Source organism: Solanum stenotomum, chromosome 8 (genome assembly GCF_019186545.1).
Source record: "Solanum stenotomum isolate F172 chromosome 8, ASM1918654v1, whole genome shotgun sequence".
Classification (NCBI taxonomy): domain Eukaryota; kingdom Viridiplantae; phylum Streptophyta; class Magnoliopsida; order Solanales; family Solanaceae; genus Solanum; species Solanum stenotomum.
The window spans coordinates 52,799,600-52,822,949 of record NC_064289.1 but is presented as its reverse complement, the minus strand read 5'-3'; the positions used below and the strand labels follow the sequence as shown (position 1 = coordinate 52,822,949).

Sequence of the window (23,350 nt, the reverse complement as noted above, 5' to 3'; positions counted from 1 at the left end):
CACAAAGATCTAATTCATAGAGGATACATACCGAATCAAGCAAAATATTCGAGGTTTTGAAGTCTCGATATATCACTTTTGTCTCAGCACTGTGGAGAAAAGCAAGCCCCTTTGCAGCTCCTAGAGCAACCTTCAAGCGTAGTTTCCAAGAAAGAGGTTGGAAATAAGAACCTCCTGTTACAGAACAACAAACACTATTACTCCAAAGGCGTCGATGATCATAGTTTAGAGTTGAAATTACAAATGGTAGGGGCAGAGAACTCACTTCTAAACAAATGGTTTTCCAAGCTGCCCCGAGGCATGAACTCATAAACCAAAAGCCGGTGTTCATCCTCCAAGCAGTAGCCAATCAGCTTTACAAGATGAGGATGAGAAAACTGCCCCAAATAGTTAACTTCCGCCTAAAAACACAGAAGCATAACACAAATCACAACTCAGATAACCTTGTGACACTCAAAGTATTAGCACTTAACAAGTACTCAATAAGTAACAACAACATTTCATGCTGAGGCAGAGTCAAGATTTGAAGTTTATGGGTTCCGAACTTGCGTCAAATCCCATAATTCATCTTCGTTACTAGGTTCGCAATTAAATGTTCAATACATATTTAATAAATTTCCTAATACAAATACAGGGACTAAGCAAAAGCTACTGGGTTCGTCTGAACCAGTAGTAGCAAATGATCTAGCTCCGCCTACTCTGAGTTCATGGGATAATCAATGCACTTTAAGTTTAAACCGAGTCGTACATCTCCATATAGAACATAAAAAAAACTCACCAGCCATTCCCTGTGACCTTGAAAACCTTCTTGATTTAGCCTTTTCACAGCAATGATCACACCTGTCCCAGGCTTGGTAGCTGCAAACGTGTTCTCATCGATCCACCCTTTAAAAACTGATCCAAATCCACCTTCTCCCAGCACACTATCGGGACGAAAGTTCCTAGTGGCTGTTTTGAGATCAGAAAAACTAAAGCTCTTCAAATTGGGAGACTGCAATATCTCTCCTTCACTTCTAGTAGTTGGTGGAACCCTGGAGCTTGAATTGCTATCACCTCCATCTGTGCTAACAGATCTTGAATTTAGCCCTGCAACAATTCTCTCAATATATTAGATTACCAACAATTAACCCCATTAGAGCACACAAAACACTTTAAATCTAAGTAGCTCAATTGGCTAACTCGTCGATGATAGTTCGATTCTCCACCTTATAATCCCCTTTGCTACCCCTACCCCCAATTTTTTTTATCAACAAGCTATATTAATCAGGATAACTACTATTACCGAATAGAGAGTACTAAAAATTAGCAAGAACTCAAACTAGCCACTTTACATGAACAAAGGTATGATCATCCTAATATAAATGAAAATTAGAAAACAAACAAACAAAACCATTTAACAGAACCCCTTCTACAAAAAGACTCAAATTAGCAAAAATTGTGCAAGTAAACAAGAAAAAAAAAGTGCATAGTCTCATATCAAATACCTGTATGAAATGGACTTTCAGCTTTAATTCTAGCACTCAAACATATCCCCATTAGAACAACAAACAAAAAACAAAAAAAAAAATCACCCCTTTAGCTTCTCCTGCTTCTGTAGATCACAGAACACACAAACCACTTGTGAAAAAAAGAAGAAGATAACAGATCTTTGTAGCTCACAGCTGAAATATGAAGAGGACAGAGAAAGGGTCTTTGTTATTTCTTCTGAAAAAACCAAAAAAAATAAAAAATAACTCCTGTTTTTTTTCAAGAAAGCAAGAGGGGTTTTTTAAGAAAAGATAAGAAAGATGATGGCTGCTTAATAGGTGTTTTCTTTGAAAGAGAGGGGGAGGAAGCAAACAAAGAGCTAAATTTGACTTATCTAAAGCAGTGGTTATAGGAAAATGTAGGCTAGTGAAAGAGGAGAGGAAGGTTGGTAGGAGGAGAATTAATGGCAGACTGGTCCTACTACGTATCTTTAAGGTCTACATTTTCTCTCTCTCTCTCTCTTTGGACTGCTGGTCTTTAATTCACACACACTACCAGGCTTTAAGGGTGTTTTGCTTTGAATTTGTGGCTGGGATGTTGGTGCATTTCTACTTAAATTAAAGGCAAATTATATGGTGATGGATAGTGTGATTAACGATGATGATTGTGAATATCGATTAAGGGTGATGGTGTGAGTTATATTTAAGGTCGATGATGGTTGACATTAATGGTTAAAGGTGGGAGTTGATAGTGACAAATAATAGTTGTGGTGGATGATAGTGATAGCTAATAACGGTAATGAATAATAATCGTGGTTAATGTTATATATAAGTAGTTAATAATGGTGATGAATGATATAATAATTGACAAATAATAATTATGGTGGATGAAGAGTAATGGTTAATGGTGATGGTGATTGATAATAATGGTTGACGATATATAAGTAGTGATTAATGGTGATGATTGTCGATAATAGTTTATTGCGGCAATAGTGGATGTACTACATCGAAAATGATTGTTAGCGATAATTAATTAGCAATGATAGCTTAATTATCATTAAATATGTATTTTAGCGGCAATTAACACTCTTTATATATGTCCATAAAGTTTTTAGCGACATTGGATCTAATGTCACTTAACTAATGTCGGTAAAGATTTTAGCACTCTTTATTAATGTGTATATTTATTACCGCTAAAAATTTATTTTTGTTGTAGAGTATAGTGGTAAGTGGTAATGGCGACTTATTGTAACAATTGGGCGTGATTGATAGTGATTGTGACTAAGAATGAATTGGATGGTGGTTGTAGGTAGGAATTCGGCATCAAAACTGACATTTTTTAAACCTTAGACACCAAAGGGTCACTTTCTAAAACACACACCGCAACGGACAATTCGTCCATGTATGGGCAAACTATAATTACCATATTTTAACACTTTCATCCCGGTTAACTACAAATCCATCTAAAATGACATTACATCAACTTTAAAGATAGTTCGCACATAAATAAGTGAACTACAATTTTTTTTATTAACTCCCCACATAAATTTTTATCTTCTTCTCAATTTTAAGTGTATTATAAAAAAAAAATTGATACACAAAATCATAAGTTTGTTCAATAATAAAAGTATAAAAAACTTAAGAATGATAATGATCGATAGTAGCAATAATAATAATTGGGACTCTGGAAGGAATTGGTGAACTGTCTTCTTTTGTAAAAAAAAAAATGAATAATCATATTGATGATAGTAAAACATAATTACAAGTAGTAATCATTCTGATATATTTAGACACATTAACTGATGAAACATTAATAAAAACACAATTAACATTAGACCTTAAAAAAATCAAATGAACTCAATAACTAAAATTTATATGATTAGAATTAAACTATTAGGGTAAAATTAGCCAGGAAAATAAACTTTATTTTCATTGACGTAACTCACATATTAACATTTTTTCTATACATTTGTGCCCTTCCATTGCACAAAATTAGCATATTGATTTTGATCTCTATATGTATAATAGCGATTTTATTCACTTTCAATAAATATTTGTGATTTTTAATAATAATTCAAAAATTATACTGTAACTTTTTATTTCCTCTCCATTGACAAAATATGTTGTTGATCTTCTTCATAAATATGAACACAAGAAAAATAATCAAAAATCTCATTTAGAAGTTCACGGCAAAACACATGGAGAAGTGTTATCATTTTTTTGTTGGTTGGTTCACCTCATATTAATACCCCTTACTGAATAAATAAAAAAACAATTTTAAAATAATCAATTATTTCATCTGTTTTAATTGATGTGATATAATTTAATTTGATACACAGTTAAAAAATAATTTTGAAATTTATAATTTAGAATGAATTATAAATATTTATATGACTATATCTTATTTTATTAAAAATAAAATAAATTATTACTAAATATAGAAAATATAATCTTTCAAAAATCGATAAAAATGAATTATATAAATTAGGAGAAAAAAAAGAACCTTTCACCATCAATTAACAATAACATCAAAGAATATATATCACTTCTATTAAATCCACCGACTAGTGGATAGGAATTACCCAAATTGTTATTGATGGAAAAATAAAATTAAAAAGAATGCTTAGCAACTTAGCAAAGAGTTTTAAGTCAAAAGGAAGCAATAATCAATCTCCAATTTTCTTTGGATTATGATCATCATACTTGGGAACCAACAAATTATTCACACCCAACCAACATTTTCTCATTTTCACACATGCATATAATATTTTTTGGGGAAATAAATAGTTTTTTTAAAAAACATTATTTTGATATTTGGTAAGTAAGTAAGAAATATTATTTTTAAAATATTTATATAATTTGCATGTATAAATACTATAAAGATAAAGGTGGGGTGAGTGAGGTGTTGGGGATGGAGAGAAAACAATAAATCTAAAATAATATTTACGAAATTTATTTTCCTTATTTCTATTAGTGAAATCATTTTTCATGATTTTTAAGTAATTTTTTTATTAGATAAAATATTTTGACCGAAAAAACATTTTAAAAATGAAAAAATAATTTTTTCTGTATCAATCATACTTTGAGTGCGAAATGATTAAAATAATCATGTTGGTCAAATAGTAATTACAAATACCCCTATCATGAATATGACTCCCTTCGTTCCATTTTTTCTAGAAATATTGTCTTGCGTTAGAAGAAGATACTAGTATATCAATTCATCTTCATCAAAAGGTACGATCTCTGTAAAAATTTTATTATATCACTTTTCTTTTATTTCAAATTAAGTCGATCCTAAAAAAATGACATTCATATAAATTAAACAAATTAAATATGAGCCACAAAGTATAACTAAGTACAACAAAGCATGTTAATCAAAATTCAATTATTAATTTGATACACAGAGTTTAGATTGTTAATTTAACTTACATATTATATCTTTGATTGACAATAACATAAGATATTAGTAGAAACGGAGAAGGGTCTAAAATGTCTCTCAAGTATTTGAATTGGTACAAAACTACCCTTCATCTACCTATCGGCCCTAAAATACCTCTGACGTCCATCTTTCAGCTCAAAAATACCCCCGAGGTTAATCCTTTGACTCATATTTTCCCTTATTTTTAATAGCTCTCTTTAAGTAAAATTATTAAATATTTATTTATTATATTGCTTAATTTGATTGGTCCAAATTTAAACCCTTCTCAAATAAATAATAAAAATGATATTTTAAAAAAATCATTTTTATTATAAAACAACTTATGATTCATATTTTGACCCGATACACTTGAAAATAATATTGAAAAAATAATTAATTTCATGATATCTTCCTATTGGCCTATTTTAAATCAACCTCAATTTATTATAACGCAACCCAACTCATAAATGGGGATCCAACTAAAATCCATACTTACCCCGACTGATTGTCCATCTTAAAAATAATATTATTTTCATTAGTATAAAATTTTTTCTCAATTATCCAAATGTCTTGTTCATTTTTCTTTTATTCTTTTTTTTAATCTCTTATTCTTAATTAGGATATCTGGGATTCAAACTTGTAATGAACTCACATATTTATATTCTTTTAATAAGTATTATTATCATGATGGGATAAGAGTGGGGATAAGAGAAATATTATTTTTATTCTTTTATTTTTAATTTTGTGTACACAAAAGAAAAATATAATATTTGTACATATTTGCTTAATTAAGTCATCTTTTATTGAACTAATTATTTAGAGAGTAGATGTCTAACCTTTTTATAATTTTAAATTTACTATGAAATTCAAAATCAAGTCAATCTAGTGAGTTTATATATTAAGTAATTTCAAATTATTTTAACGGAAAGGGCCTAAAATGCCCTTAAACTATGAGATTTGGTTCAACATTACTCTCCATCCACTTAATGAGCATGATCCGTTAGACATAAGGGCATTTTTGAGCTGAAAGGTGGACGTCAGGAATATTTTAGGACCGATAGATGGATGAAGGGTAATTTTATACCAATTTAAATACTTAAGGGGCATTTTAGGCCCTTCTCCGTAATAAAAAATATTGTTAATTCTGGAAAGATCATATCAAAGTTGGTAAAAAAATAATAATTAATAGCTCAATAACTATTGCTAAAGTATAGAATAATGTCATATCGTGGACTAGTACCAAATCAATGGTTGTGTAGTTTATTTTAATTTAAATTATGAATTTACCTCCTTATTAAATATTTAGAACCTTCTAAATAAAAAAATAATTATATAAATTAAAATAAAAAAAATATTACGTTAAAAAATAGAAAGTGACATATTTAAGTTGCTTAAAAAGTTGAATATCACGTAAAATAAATAAATCATCAGGTTAATTTCTGGTCTAGATTATTTCTCTTTCATGATTACTAATCTTTTCAATTAATTAAGAAATAAAAATCTTCCTTATTATATGAATTCAAATTTTATTTAATTTTTAAAAATCATTTTTTCTCAATAAATATCTTTATCATTCAATCTAATCGTTCAATCCTATAGGAACAAAATTTATCTATGAGCAAAATAATAAGACCATTCTAATAAGTAAATAAAATATTTTTGGGTCCATATATATACGTAAGCGTTAGAATAAATAGATTTTTTTTAAAAGTTTGATTAAGATTTAAGTTATGATTAAAAAAATTTTAAAAAATAATGAGTAAGTAATAAAATAAAAACATCGTAATTAATTTGGTATAGCAGAAGTACGTACGGACAAATCGAGGAGGCAATAGTCAAAGGGTTTGCATTTATTTGTCAGCTTTTGAACGAGATTGACGCTCACTATTTTCAATTTAATATTTTTTTTTATACTTTTATTTCAACTTACGTAATACAATTAAATTTTGAAAGTTAGTCAAGTTTGACATTTAAGCTCTTCTATGTAATAGTTTATAAATTTATCACTTAGATGTGTATAGAATAAATTTAGTTTTATGTAATATTTTAAAATTATATATTGAATGATAAATTATACTAAATAAACTACTTATTATACGTTTCAGAAAATTAACCTTTATTATTACGTGTAAAAAGTTCAAATTTGAGAACTTCGTTATCAAAATGTATATGCTCCCTTTAATAAAGTATGCTCTGCATGGAATGACGTAGTATTTACGTCTATTAATTATCACAACTCATTTAAATTTGAATATGAGTATGAGTAATGTTTCTTTTCTTCTAATTTAAAATTTTCAAATATTTTCCTTTATATAGAACATTTTTTGGTTAAAAATATATATAATAAATGGAATAAATTATTAATAATATATAAATTTAATACATATATATTTTTTAAATACATCCTATTAAATGATTCTTAACGATATAATTTTTGTTTTGTAAAATAAAAAAATAATAAAATGAAAAGGTTTATATACACGTGTGCTTCAAAGACTTTTAGGATCTTCGAGAAAGTAGTACTCACTATTTCTTTTTATTGGACCAAAAAAAGAAAGTAGTGCTATTATTGGTACCTATCAAGTTTGAAGATTAATTTAATAAAACTTTAGGTTAGAAAATATAACATGATATATATGTCTCTATCTTCTATTAACTTTCATTATCTTGTCTTTTTTGAAGAAGAAACATTAGGGAAATTTCTTGTAAATTTACAAAAGGTATTCACGTGCATTTTGCAATTTGATACTTTCACGGATTCAAATTTATTGTCAATGTTCTATTTAATAAATAGTTTAATTAATTTTTATAATTGAATTAAATTAGATTAACTCAACAAGATAATCAAAATTTATAAGGATAAGACATAATTAAAATATTTTAAGTTACATATTAAACTACGTGAGTGTTTAATTACCTTTTCTGAATTTATTTATTTTCGTATTAGAGTATTTATCCTTCTAAATTATACAAGGGTTCTATTATCTCCAAAAACTATGTGAGGATCCTATGAATTCCCAAAAAAGGTAATACGATCTTGTATGATGTAGGAGTATAAATAATAGGAAAAAGTTTAAGTTCGAAGGGGTAATAGAATCCTCACATAATTTATGTGTGTAACTGATACTTTCGTTATAGTTCGGGGTTTATTTATTTGATGTACAAAACTTTCCAGTTGATGTTCTTATTCATAAAACACTACAAATTATCATTTTTAACTGATCAATTTGATGAAAAACTACATATCAAAAGTTATATATCGTAATTTATAAAAAAAAATGAAACATGACAACTAATTTAAAAAAGAGCTAATAATAAATTTAACCAAAACTTGAACCTCAAAGTTTTCAAAGAAATTATGCCTTGAATGTTCCAAAACCATTCTGCTGGTCCAAACTGCTTGTCAACTTTGACAAACCTAAAGTTCCCCACATGGTCCATTCAAGGCTTTGCCTAATTCAACTCTAAGAATTAGAAAATTAAATATGTTAATTGATTATTAAAATATTATAAAGAGGTTATTGTTGAAGAAATAGACCGGATCAGGTCTAATTCAATCTAAAAAATTTATTAATTAAAAAAAGAATCATTCAAAATCATATATAAAATCACTTTTTTTTTCATCCATTGTTGTACCCTTCAACAATTATGCTTAAGGTAAGCAATGTAAAGTGTGAACTATATAATTATATAAAGGGACTACCATTAGCATCGGATTAAATTAGAAAAGAGATGGATCTGATTTTAATATTATAATTAAAAAAATGAATTTTAAACTTAACTTATGGATATTCAATATTGACGTTGTCATATAACCTTTGTATGCTTTTTAAAACTTTGCATGTATATCCACTTCTTTTGACACACAATCTTTAAGGGTTCATATGTTTGAAGTCAAGGTACATATGATGAAACTTCAATTATTTTTGCATAAGTTTCAATCAGTACATATGTCATTTATATCTGATTTCAATTATTTATGTTTGAAGCTCTCAAGAAAACAAATTCGAAGTGCGGCAAAAATAATTACAATCGTATGAAATTTCAAACATGTTCGAAGTAGATTATATATGCTTAGGTAGGGACTCAAGCACAATTTATCTTCTCTTCGCTTCTCAATCAAAAACAATAATTGTTTTCTTATTGGTTTTAAAAATTGTAAGTAATTCCTGATATAAGAACGAAAATGAACCCCCCCCCACCCCACCCCACCTCCCATTATATATTAATGCAAAGTATATTGGCTAAAATATAGCTTGAATATGTCATAGTATAAAAGGGTAAATGTGTGGCACCATCGAAGAAGGTTCAAGAAACAGATGAGTCATATAGGTTCACTTTGTAACCAGGTAAGATAAAAGTTGAGACTCAAGAATATGAGGAGGAACTTGTACCTTGATAACGTGGAAAAAAGGATGGGTATATATATCAGATATTTGTATCGTACGAATATTCTTAGTACGACAGAGGAATATTAGGACGTGACACCACTAACGACATTTTTATGTGGACAGCATCCATTGAACGTAGTACTTTAGGGAAGTCTTTGTCTTATAGCATTTATTCACTGTATCATTTTCGGATTGGAAGTTAAAAACACTCAAATAACATCAGATCCAGCGCACACGTTTGTCATTGAAGCTCCAACACTTTCTAACGAGTTAAGCTAAGATTCATATCCTTGACCTCATATAAATTCAACTATACCATTTTTCCCGTAAGCAAAAAGGATTTTTTTTTTTAAAAAAAAGCATTATGATGAGAACCAACCATTATTATTTTAATTTTGAAAGGACTATGATCCATATTATTTTGTACTATACATTGGCATAAATGGACAGGCAAGAGTAGCAAGTTGAGTAAAATCATGTAAAAGTATCCACCAACTTGAACCACAAGCATCTTAATTGACAATTATCAAATAAGAAAAAGTGACTTCTTTTGGACTTTGCTGGTTTAAACTTAACACATCCAACTTGTACATCGACTTACCCCTTGTGATGGAATGATTGAGATTCATCTATTGTTAATCAGAGGGTTTTGACTTGCCTCTTTTTATTTTATTAGTCAAACGTATTTTCGAGTATATGGGAGTGGGAAAATAATGTTAGAAGCACTCCTTCCAGAAATGAGTCCAGCAAGGTGAGATTTTAATCGAGCTCTAATATAAATATCAAATATCAAGTGATCCCCCCACACCCACCCACCCCCACACCCCAAAAAAACATCCAACTCGTAACCAATCCTTGGAATTCATATGATTTATTTTTCAATTCTTAAATGTGATTTAACATGTGTTTTGGTAAGAAATTAAGGGCTTAAGAGCCAATGATGCATCATGCATATGAAGTCATTAGAGTAGACAGCTAGCTAGGATATTACTTGTGTAAGAGACAAGAATGGGCAATTTTTTTAAATAATAAGTACATGTTTAAGCTTGTATTTGTTCTTAGTGAAAAAGATTGAAAAAAAACTTATATGTATTCGGTATTAATTTATATCAAATCAATAATAATATGATATGCATTTTTACATACACATTATTATACAATTGTGGTTAATTAATGTATTTTCACCTAATTTAGTAATTTAATTTGATGTAAGTATCGAATGTGAGTATTATTATTATTTTTTTTTTCAAAAAGGATTTTTTTTTTAATTATTGGCTCTGTACAAAACTCTCCTTGGAATTTAATTTGATGGAGATTTTCCAGTCCACAAACAGATGTTAGCGTATAGATCAAGTGCTAAGCAATAAGAAAATCTTGTTAATGCAATTATTTGGTTAAATTTTGATCTCTAACATTACCCTTTTTTTTTTCTTTTTTCTTTTAGAGTATTCGTGAGTTCAAGTTAGAGAGGATCCAAATGTTTAGGCGAAATATATCAATAACTATTTAAATTTATCAGTATATTTTATTTAAACACTCATAGTTCTAACATGTTTCAACTTTAATTGAGCAATGTGATCCTAGACACTCTCAAATTTTGAATTTTCTTTTGCACCTATTATCAAGAACTTGTTATGGATATAACTTAATCACATAAAAATATTGTACATAAATGAAAGGAATTTAATCATGAGTGGAAGGAGAAGCTAAGAGAGACCAATTTCATGTATTGTGATTGGAAAAACTGGGGTGTACAATACAAGACAGATGAGTTATATATACGGCTCCTCTTTCACATTTGTAATTAACTCATAACTAACTTACCAAACTAACAATTGGACAAGTTGTTATAACTAACACTCTTAAAAGACTCATTTACCCTTCCTACTTCTAACTACTTTTAATATCTTCTAATAACTTATTTATATCACAACACTCCCCTTCAAGCTAGGTGGTGCAAATATGTCCAAAACTCCTAGGTTGGAAAGAAGGTGGCTATGTTGCAACCTAGACAACCCTTTTGTCAAAACATCAACCGGTTGTTCCTTTGTAGGAAGACAATTCACATTGATTAGTCCTTGTTGTAGTTTCTCCCTTATGAAGTGGTAATTAATCTCAATATGTTTTGTCCTTTCACGATACACTGAATTTGTAGCTATTTGAATAGCAATTTTATCATCACTATATACTTGAACTGATAATTGAACCTCATCACCTACTTCTTTCAGCATTCCAAGCTGCCATACTAACTCTGATATAGTGGAAGCAAGACTCTTGTATTCAACTTCAGCTGAACTTCTTGACATTGTTGTTTGTTTCATTGCTTTCCATGACACTAGTGATTGACCAACATTAACCATATATCCTGTCACAGACTTCCTAGTGAGTTAGATAGGCTCAATCTGCATCATAGAAGGCAATAACCAGAAGGCAATAACCAGTCCATCTGAGTTACTAGATAATAACAACCCTTGTCCAGGTTGTCTCTTTAGATATCTGATTACTCTCAATGCATCATCAAGATGAGACTTATTTGGTTGCTGTAAAAACTGACTAATTGTCTGAATGATGAAGGTTATGTCTTGCCTTGTCATATTTAGATGTAGTAGCTTGTATATTAGCCTTTCATGCATTGTATGATCTATCAATGGGTCCTCTAAGTCTTCTTGATTTTTGTTCACATGCTTATCATACAATTTTGATGTTAGTTTGACTTTGATGTCAATAGAGATTCCTGCAAGTTTGGTTGTTCTCATGCCAACTTCAGATATAAGTTCAAGAGCATACTTTCCTTGATGCATTAATATACCATTTGTTGATCTAGTGGATTTAATACCTAAGAAGTACTTTCACTCACCTAAATCTTTTATCTGAAAAGCTTGTTGCAGTGCCCTTTTTGTTTCTTCTATTAGTTTGAAGTTGCTACTAGTTATTAACATATCATCCACATGCACAAGTACTATAATGATCCTATTTTCTGATTTATTGATGAACAAGGAATAGTCATGTTGACTCTGCTTGAACTTGAGTTTAATCAGAGCTTCAATTAACTTATGGTTCCACTGTCTGTTTAAAGCCATAGAGAGATTTAGTCAATCTACACACTTTCTCCCTTTAAGGCCTTGACTGACAAAACCCTAAGGTAGCTGCATATAGATTTCATCATCTAGATCACCCTGTAGAAAGACATTAAACACATTCATATAATGTATGTGGCAATGCCTAGATGCTTCAAGAGACACTATGGTCTCGATTGTTATCATCTTAACAACATGGGAGAAGGTCTCCTTGTAATAAACTCCCTTTTACTAGCTATACTCATTATCAACCAACCATGCTTTGAATCTTTCTATTTTCCCCATGGATTTGTATTTCACCATGTAAATCCATCAGCAACCTATAGGCTTTTTTGTCACGACCCAAAAATGGACGTGATGACACTCGTCTTAACTCACCAAGACAAGTCAGCCTAAAACTCAACCATTACAATAGAATGCAGAAATTTTATAATATACTCAAATATACCCCCAAAATCTGGTTGTCACGTGTACAAGCCTCTAAAGTATTACAATTAAATCAAAAGAAAAATACAAGTCTTATATGACATTGTTTCTAGAGTAGAACAAGATCATAAACAAGAGTAAGAAGGATCGCTGAGAAGACAAACAACTACCTTACAAATCTCCCAGAAGCCTCGGAAAAGAAGAGAATAACAAGTACCACAAAAATCTAGGCTCGTAACCTACAAAAATTTGTAGAAGCAAGGGGTGAGTACCAAACCACACGGTACTCAGCAAGTAAACCTCTAAACACGAGCTAAGGGGATAGAATAGAAGTACTCCTTACACCCTAACCGAACCTTCACAACTACAATCTGTATAAAACCAGCCCAACCTAACAGTTCATAATTTACAAAGCACATAGCTCAACACAACACTCTAACAATTTCATATCCTCAACAACAACACTCTAACAATTGTATATTTCCAACAACAAGCTCAATATTCATCAGTCACAAGTTCCATAGAAAGGCACTCACAAGATCAGCAACACACAAGATCAAGTTCACCAATAATAAAAAAGTGCAATGCAATGTCAAGTATAGTGATGCATGTCTGACCTAATGATACACACCCGCTGTCTCTCAGTTCGGGACCCATGGGGGACATATCTGTCCATGCATCCATCGCGGCGCGTGATACGATCCTCGATAATAGTAATCATCGCGGCGCATGATACGTCCCTCGAAATATAGTATCCGTCGCGGCGCGTGACACGTCCCTCGAAATATAGTATCCATCGCGACGCGCGATACGTTTCTCAAAATATAGTATCCGTCGCGGCATGCGACACGTCCCTCGAAATGTAGTATCCATCGCGGCGCGCGATATGTTCCTCGAAATGGTACATCCTCTTTATTTTCTTATTCTTTCTCAATGCACATAACACTTGTCACAACCATGTCTCAGAACAATGCAAATGACATGTTCACATAAATAAGGACATAACCCGTAATCTCTACTGTGGAATAATATAAAGAACCTTAACCTAGTTATCACTTTCATTCTTCTATAATGATTTGCTCCCAATTGGGCAATTATTACCCAATAATTGGCTATCAAAGCCTAGCCACCAAGTCAGCACTACAATATTTACTCAATTTGCAAAACAAAGAAATCTAATTATTTTTCTTACCTTCTGTTCCACCGCATAAAATTATAATAATAGTAATAACAACATGACTTCTAACTTCTATATCCCATACAAAATATAAATTAGACCTTTTCGTGCAAATGGAACAGAACCTTCTTTAACATTCTGATGAGAGTAAATTGAATAAGACATTAAATTATAAAACCAACATATGGCATATCATCATTATACATAGATTGTTTGTCCCCCACTAAATTAGAAGATAATAATAATCTACCGCAGTGGAAAATTCTAAAATTAAGCAATTCAATTCTATGTATACTAATAATATTCCGAATACAAGGATTTGAGCAAGGGTACATTACCTCTTGAAATCGGTTGGCTTTTGGTAGTTGCCGAAACTATTCTTGTCCATTATTATAATTCTCTCCTCTTCAAGAATTTGAGCCAAAATATGCTTGTACGGCGACTAAATTATATTAAACCTATTAACTTAATTTTTTTTATACACGGGTCAAGTAGAATAGGATAATAATTAAATTGTGGATCTGGCCCATTAACCACCAACTAAAATAAATTATTTAAAATTTCTCATAAATTAATAACCATAGTTAAACAAACAGTCCAAAATTTTCAAACCAACTTCACCGACTGATCAAGAAATTACTCGGGGCAACTATCGAGAGGGGTAAAATAGTAACTTTATGAAAATTTCCAAAAATGACCTTCCGGGTCATTACATTTTTACCTTTTGGTAGGTCAGTTAACTCGCAGGATTTGTTATTTTCTAGTGCCTGAATCATAGCATATACCCATATTTTATCTTTGACATCTTTTGAGTAAGTATCAGGCTATACCATGCTCCTTTTATGATAGAGGTGGAATAATATAACATTGATAGGCAAGAGAGATAATCATAACACATGTAATTACACAAAGGATACTGGACATTGTTAACAGACAAGGATATAAAGTCCTTCATCCAAATGGGAGTGTGTTTATGTCTAGTGGACTTTCTATTATCAGAAGTAACTCCAGACACTTTAGGAACAAGGACTAGTTCCAAAACATCATTGTTCCTCTCATATATCTTTGAGGAGGTTGACACTCAATTCCTTCATCAGTACTTCTAGTGAGGATAGTGTCTATATGATCCAATTCTAAAAGCATCAAACATGTTTCTTATAGTGTATCTACAAACACATTCTGCTGTATAGAACCTTCTACCTAAGTAAAAAGGAATGAGTCCTCCCTAAAAACCATATCCCTACTAGTTAAAAATGACTTAATACTCAGGTCAAGTAGTATGTACTCCTTTTGTACTCCTGAATACCCTATGGGACTATTGACCTGGACCTTGCCATTAGTTTATCATGCTCAATAAAATGTTTAGAAAAACACAACCATCTTAGTGTTCTGAGATGAGCCGGGACTGGTTTACTACCATACAACCTTTCATAAGGTGTTTCATACTTAATGAGATAGGTTGCAGCAAACACACACTGTCTCCAATATCTCAAAGGTATCCTTAGCCTAGAATCTGACTATTCTTGTGACTTCAAGTAAGTGCCTATGTTTCCTTTCAACAATACCATTTTGTTGATGTGTATATGGATAAGACCTCTGATGGTTGATCCTCATTTCCTTAAACATATTCTCACACATTGAGTTGACAAACTATGTATCATAATCAGATCTCACCACTTTGATTGTGTTCCCAAATTGAGTCTTAACAAAGTGTATAAACAATTTAAGAGAAACACATACAATTGATTTATGTTTAAGCAAGAATAACTAAGTCATCTAATAAAGCCATCAACAATTGTAAGAAAATCCTTGTTACCATCAATAGTAGATGTATTATAGAGACCCCAAAAATAAATATCTACAAATCAAAACAAGCTACAATTTTGATACTATTAGTAAGAAACACTAGTCTTGTTTGTTTAGCATAAGGACACATTGGACACTTAGAAATTATAAATAGGTTTTGCTTATTCATAGCAAACATTCTATCAAGGACGGTTGAGGACACATGTCCTAGTCTTTTATGCCATAATTCCATGTCTGACTCATTGAAATTGGTAACAACAAATGCAATCGCTTTTCCTTACTAGCACTTGTGTTGTTTAAGTGTTGTAATAAAATGTACATACCTTCGTTTTCTTTACCAACCTCATTCGCCTTTCCACTGTAAAGTTCCTAAAAAAACACAAAAATGAGAGAAAGGTGACTAAATAACCTAATTTCTTTGTGATTTGACTAACTGACAATAGACTGTACTTGAATACAGGAATGTGCAATACATTGGTGATAACACTTCTAGCTGATAAAGCACAAGAACCAACACGTAACATTTGAGTAGCAATATTATTTTGAAGATATACAGGTTTAGACTCTTCAAGTTTTGAAATTGAATCTTTAACCAACATGTCTAAACTAGAAACCATATGGTTTGTTGCACTAGTATCTATAATCCACACCTTACTGGGCTCATACACAAAAAAAGACTTTACCTGTAGTATTTGTAGTATTGCAAACAGAAGCAACTGGAGGCTCTGACTTCTGTTGAAACATCCTAAGGATATGATCATATCAATCCCTAATGAATGTGCATCTCTATAACAATAGTTGAACATCTCACTGACTATTTTATTGACAGTCGGAGCTGCAAGTGCAACTTCATTATGCATAGTAAAGTGTTGATGTTCAGGTATTTTCCTCCATCTTGGTGGAGAAATGCTAGTGTTCATACCATAAGTGAAGTGAGTCTAAGATGGTGAGTGTTAGTTTGAATAACTGCTAGCATGTGCAGGAGAAGTCCTTTGAACCTTCCTCTTGGACTTGAAGTTTGTGGGATAACCTACAATTTCATAACAAAATTTTTTGTTGTGACCTTTGCATTTGCAGAAGTCACACCGTAGAAGTGATTTTTTCTTAAACCTCGGACTCATATATACCTGAACTACTACCAACCTTTGAGTACATAGCAGCTGATGAATCCAAGCCAACAAATGTCATCCCAATACTATTAGTGCTAGTAACCACAGTCTTTTGACTCTCATCTTCAATTATCATAGAATAGGCATAGTTAATGATTGGTAATGGATCCATCATAAGAATTTGACTGCTTGCTTGGTGATAGGATTCATTTAACACCATAAAAAACTGATACAATTTCTACCTATTCATATGAACTACAAAATCCTCGGATTTATCACAATTACAATATGGAGCAGGAACTAAGACCCCAAACTAATCCCACAAGTTTTTAAGTCTTGTATAATACACATGAATAGAAGCAGTACCCTATTATAATGAAGCAATGCCTTTCTGCAGACTATAGATCCTAGATTCATCCACTCTATCAAACTTTTCTTTTAGATCAATACAGTCATTTAGGACTCTAAATGTCAGCCCCGAGCTACCCCCAAGACGTGAACACGAGACCTAGGACCACAAGTGATCCCAAGCTAACCCTGCTGGCATGATCATGAGCATACTAAAGATAATAAACTGATGCGGAAGCTAATTCATAAATAAATCTGAAAAGATGGGAAATACCTATATACCATAACTGAATATATCAAATCTGAGAGTTTAATACAAAAGAAATATCAAACTCAAATACTAAGTTGAATCTAACTATGTTTGAAATAAGCCTCTAAACTGACTAGAAATGTTGGGACATGCCCCAACTAGATCTAGCAAAACTGAAACTAAAGACTAAAAATGATAAAGATAAACATGTCACTAGTCCTCGAAGAATGAGGACTCACCACTGACGCTGCTGGACTAAAGATCGAGAACTGATCTAAACGTGATCTGAATGCTGAGAACCTGAACCTACATCACGAGAAGATGTAGCGCACGTATGCGTCAGTACTTGAAAGGTACTGAGCATGCACGATAGAGTAAAGCTGAAATAACATATAACTGAACAAAGTAATAAAGCAATAAAATAATCTGGACATGATATAGATACTGAATGTTGAGATAACTGAATGCAATGACCAATTTATAACATGCTGAGACTGAATACTGAATATACTGATAAATGGTCAATGCAATAGAATCTGACTGAACTGTGGGAGCTACTAATAACCGACATAAAACCACATGAGCTAAATGTGGAGTCCGATGTATACGCCTCATCGAGAGGACCCAATATACCCTGCCAGAGGTATAGAGGCATGCTGGCATGATCACTAAACTAATGTTGCCCACAGAGGGGACTTACACCTACGTGGCTCGTAGTTCTGGGACTATATGGGTACGCTGAAACCATAGTCCAACTCGATATTATGCTACTCCCAATAGATTAAGTGGTTAACACATTATGACTGAGTTTCTGTAAATATTGGATAGCTCGAAACTGAACATGCAAACTGAGAATGCAACAATTAATCTGATAATGATGCATTCATAAACTGAGGCATGTAAAACTTGAATACTGAAATATCTGACCTAGCATGTGTAATTCAAGAACTAAAGAAATACATAGCTAGGGTTCTGAAATTCATGCGATAAACTGAGCAATAACATGATAATCTGATTTGGAACATTTAAATAACTAAGTCATGATGATCTACTGTAATTCTAGAAACCCTAGGTCTGATCATAATCATGGAATCAAGAATTTGACTGAATTCTAGGGACCTGATGGGCGAAAGGAACCCACTAGTGAAATCCCACATACCTGGTGACGAATTCCACGGAGAAATCTTTCAATTTCGGGGCTGGAGCTGATGGAACCTTGCTGCGTTCTTGAACTAGGGTTCTTGACCTTTTTCTCCTCTCTTGATTCTAATTCTTCTAAGTTTGATTAATTATTTGACTTAGGTAAGTTCTAGTTATGTTTCTAGGGTTAAACTAATTAAAATCTCATGATTTAGGGTCTAAACGATGTATCTTAGGGGTTAAATGAAATAGGAAAAGACCAAACTATCCCTGAATTAACTACTGTCGGAGTGACTGACGGAATAGACCTACGGTCCTCGATTGGGTCCGTAGGTCGAGTCTGCCCGAGAGGGCTTCACTAAAATGGCAATAACGTTTTACTCAGAGATCGGAATTTAGAAAACCCAGTGGCGTTGGAAAGATAATTCAATTATCTATCTAACCATAGATCATAGGACACATAATTCATTTTGTTCTAAGAGTTATGACCATCTGAAGTTGGCCCATCAGAATTTTCAGCTAACTGGCTGTTGACCCTCGTCTACGGTCAGACCTACGGACCGTGGATCGAATGACGGTTCGTGCTGGTCGACCATAGTTTGTGTCAGAGGCTGGTAAGGGAAGTCTCGATCCACGGACTCAGACCACGGACCGTGGTCTGATAAACGGACCGTGGGTCTGTCCGTGAGTCGGGACTTAGCTAATTTTCTGAGCTGGTTTGGGGAGGGGTTGCAGTAGTGAACCACGGACCAGCAGCATGGGCCGTGGTCTGACCTACGGTCTGTGGATGGTGACCGTAAGTTGCACCTGCAACTTCTCAAAATCTACATTTTTGGTCCGTTTCGGATACGGGGTGTTATAGTAGAAGTAAATGCAATTCCACTAAGTAAATTCTTAGACACATAATTCAGAAAATAGGACAAAAATACAATAACATTTACTCTTTCTCGTTGTCCCTATAGTTCCTCAGATACACCTCCTTACTAGCAGTTCAATCAATTAAGCCAATCTTATTCCTCATGTTGGAATGTATGCGTCCACGTATATCAATGGGACCAGGTCCTCGGCACAGTTGCAAAACAAACAGTAAAGTAAATGCTAAAGTTAAATGTTGCACAACTGACTTTACGTGGAAACCTCCTTGCTCAAGGGAGTAAAACCACGACCTAGCCTGCCAGGACTTTTCAAACTGCTTTCACTAATCTTCTGAAGCAAAAGTAAAAGACAATTTACAAACTGAGATTAGCCTACTAATCCCAACTCTAAGCAATACCTCATATTACTTGGATGAGTCAGAGCAGATACAACACTGCCCACTAAGCTATCACCCCTAGATAACTTAGACTTTGCTAAGCGGATACCACACCGCCCACTAAATCAACTAGCTCCTAGATGACTTAGAATTTGACTAAGCAGCAAACAGTGTTGCCCACTAAATCAGTTAGCCTCAACTGAGCTAGACTTTTACAATGAACACAAGAATCTGAATCCTTTATTGATTAGGAACAGATTTACAATATAAGCATGGAAGTAAAACTCCTAAGACACACTCTGATGCTTGCAACTCGATTAGGTCCTTGTTGTGCTTGTCTGAGAATACTTCACCAAGATAGTCTTTGCTTGTATACTTGAGAATTTTCAAGATGCAAAAACCTATAAAATGATAGACACAAAACTCAAACTCAACAAAGATGCTTCAGCACTTTATCAGATCCTTTTGTTGAGTGTGAGTATTGTTCTACCTTGAAGATGGTTTTTTCCTTTTAAGCTTGTGAGTTTTTGTTTGCCAAAATCTTGAGTTTGTGTTTTGTGTTGAGAGATTATATCAAAATGAACACAAACTCCTTGGGACCGCCCATTGGCTGAGAGCCTGCCTTTCTGGAAGGACGTGGACCTACCACATCAGAAGTGGCAGCTTTTCTGACAGCTGTCATGTCGTCCTTTCACATCGCAGTCTTGCAGGGACCAGGTCCCTTGCAAACTTCTTGTAGTAAGTTCTTGAGAATACATGCTAGCTCTCTCCTTTTGAATGAATGAATTAGTTTGTTGTTTTTCCTTGGATATATTTAGACATGAAAAGTTATTATCCAATGAACAAGCAACCTCGTCGCTTCTGATTGATGGAGTACTCTGCAGCTTCACCAACTTTCTAACGCAGACAGCTTTCCAACTGTACAACACTTTAACCACTGGACGAGTATTCATACTCTGCAGTGGACCAGGTACCTGCACTTGTGAGGAGATCATCAAAACATCTAGGAACATAAGCACTTATCAATTTCCTCTTTTTTTGATGATGACACACAACTTGCATGACTCCTCATGTGAGTGAACAAACATTCATTCAATAAAACTGGTATTCCCCCTTAATCAGTTCCCTCTTTGTATGTTCCCCCTTGGTTCAATGCCCCTAATTCCAGAGCCAACCTTTACAACAAAACTTTCCCCTTTTGACATCATTGAAAAGGTGAAGCAGTAAACATATTCAAGTTAAATGTAAGGCAATAAAGAATTCAGGGCCTTTGGCCACACAGAATATGTGTATGTAATCATAAAGAAAATATTAAACCATGCATGAACAGGGCAGAAACATAAATAACATTAGATCACAAATATTGACCACGGTAGTCAGTCAAAACAACACAAAGCCACAAGAGTTTTAATCAGGATTGAAGAACAAAGAGGGAAACTAGGGAAACAAGACACTTTTAGGACGGAGGGGGAAAGGGATTGAGGGTGTGTATAAACAGAGACAGACACTCATTTGCATCCTCATGAGCCTTGATAAACTTTATGTTGAGAGCCTTAACTTCCTCACTGAGTGAGACATTTGTCTTCAACAGCCTTTCATTTTCATCCCTCAACTTTTGCAACACCTGCTCATTTCCATCACTGGTACCAGGTCCCCTTGAAACCGCCTTCTGTAATTCAGACCTCAGTTAAGCGATTTCAATCTCTTTGTTATTTAGAATCTCAGTAAGATCAGTCACTTCCCATTTAAGAGCAACCTGTTGCTCTAGAACATCTGCCACTTGAGATCTGCCCCTAGTTTTTCTCTCAACACACTCACATTCCAGCATAATGGCAGGGAGGTTGATCTCTTCAAGTTCATCAAGTTTCTCCATGAGAAAAAGATCAGTAGCAGATGCCATTGTTCTCTTTTCGGTTTTGGGCACTAACACCTTGTTGATGAACTCAAAAAACAACTGATATTCCCCTTTGAGAAACCTTTTTGGTAACCCTGCATTCTTGACACCTCCTCGTTTTGTGGCAAGTTTTGTGAAGTCACTGGATGGTTTACAACCTTCGATCGTTCGAATTCCTTCCACAGGAACCCCTAAAATGATCCCCAATATTTCTTCATCCAGACATGTTGCAACATTCCTGACAGTAGTCGCGATTCCACCACTTTCCAGAAGTTTCATTTTGTAGAAAAATTCACGCACCTCAAGTTCGTGCAAGTACGGAACTGGTGGTTCAAAGAGATGGTTCCAACTTTGAATGGAGAAAGCATAAAAAAGAATTGACATGCCAAATTTGGTTAGGATGTCAGGGCCAAAGACTATGCCATTCAAAACCTTTTGGTTCTCCATTGCCGTTATCCGCTCCTCCCTTGTCATTTCCTTTTCTCCACTTTGTTTTTGCACCCTAGGACCTGGTCCCTTTATGAGTTTTAATTTTCAGTCACCTGTTTTCTAACTGTCTCCCTTTTCACAGGAGATTTCTTTGCAGCCCTCTGGAGTATAAAAGGAGAAGTTGAATGATCTAGGGTTTTCAACTTCTTGGGAGATATGGATCTTTAAAGAAGAATTAGAGTTAGGCATTTTGAGAAAGAGAGAAAAGCTTTGGAAAGGGGATTAGTGAATTTCAACAAGAATTGTTTGATGAGGTTTTGTAATTTGATTCACTAAGAGAAGTAGTATATAAAACCAAAAAGACATTGGCTCCCCAACAGTAGCGACCTATGGTTTAAAAGCAAAAAGATGTCTGAAGGTGACACGATGAATGGGCTAGGGACACGTGGCAGGGATGTTGACATTTAGACAGTGTAGTATAATTGATACTAACCTCATGAGGACCAGGTCCTCCTTTCAGTTTGTACCTCTGCCTGTGTGATTGAACCTTCGTTTCAGCTAAACACACTAAGAGTGTATACCTGCATTAAGGTACCAGAAGTGAATTCTTTTATGACAAACATTAAAACAAGTATAGATACCTGCCCTCTATAACATAATCAAAATAGAAGATTTTTGTGCAAACTTGTCAAGGAACCAGGTAATCTTGTGCATCCCTAGCCTCATCATGTTTTTAATGAAACATTCTTTATTCAATGACTTTGTAAAGATATCAGTCAGCTGGTCTTCAGTCTTACAGAACTTCATCACCACATTTTTCTTCTCAACATTGTCCCTCAAGAAATCAGTGATGATCCAAGAAAATATTCCATGCATGATGTACTTTTTCAATCTACAAGAAAGCCTGCATAGTCAGCATCTGCAAAACCAATTAGATCAAGTGAGTCACATGTTAGGTAGAAGAGGACCAGGTCCTGAGTTCCCTTCAAGTATCTCAAGATACGTTTAGCTACCTTTAGATGGGATTCCTTTGGTGCTGTTTGAAATCTTGCACTCATCCCTACACTGAACACTATGTCTGGCCTACTTGCAGTGAGGTACAGAAGTGACCCTATTATTCCCCTATACATAGTCTGATTTACCTCAACTCCATCTTCATCTAAGTCA

At 33.3% G+C, this 23,350-nt stretch overlaps 2 protein-coding genes across 4 annotated transcripts in view; one reads left to right on the top strand and one right to left on the bottom strand.

Moving 5' to 3' along the window:
- Window positions 1-23,350, bottom strand: part of LOC125875232 (probable serine/threonine-protein kinase PBL9) — a 1,122,098-nt gene that overhangs the window by 1,266 nt on the left and 1,097,482 nt on the right. For all 3 annotated transcript variants that reach the window (XM_049556335.1, XM_049556334.1, XM_049556336.1), the window contains exons 2-5: window positions 1,485-1,563; window positions 779-1,086; window positions 266-401; window positions 32-174 (exon numbers count right to left, since the gene is read on the bottom strand). In XM_049556335.1, coding sequence (XP_049412292.1) covers window positions 32-174; window positions 266-401; window positions 779-1,086; window positions 1,485-1,536 — 639 coding nt within the window. In that variant the 5' untranslated portion in view covers window positions 1,537-1,563. The remainder of the gene's footprint in view (window positions 1-31; window positions 175-265; window positions 402-778; window positions 1,087-1,484; window positions 1,564-23,350) is intronic.
- Window positions 1-23,350, top strand: part of LOC125875249 (outer envelope pore protein 16, chloroplastic) — a 239,923-nt gene that overhangs the window by 61,400 nt on the left and 155,173 nt on the right. The window lies entirely within an intron of this gene.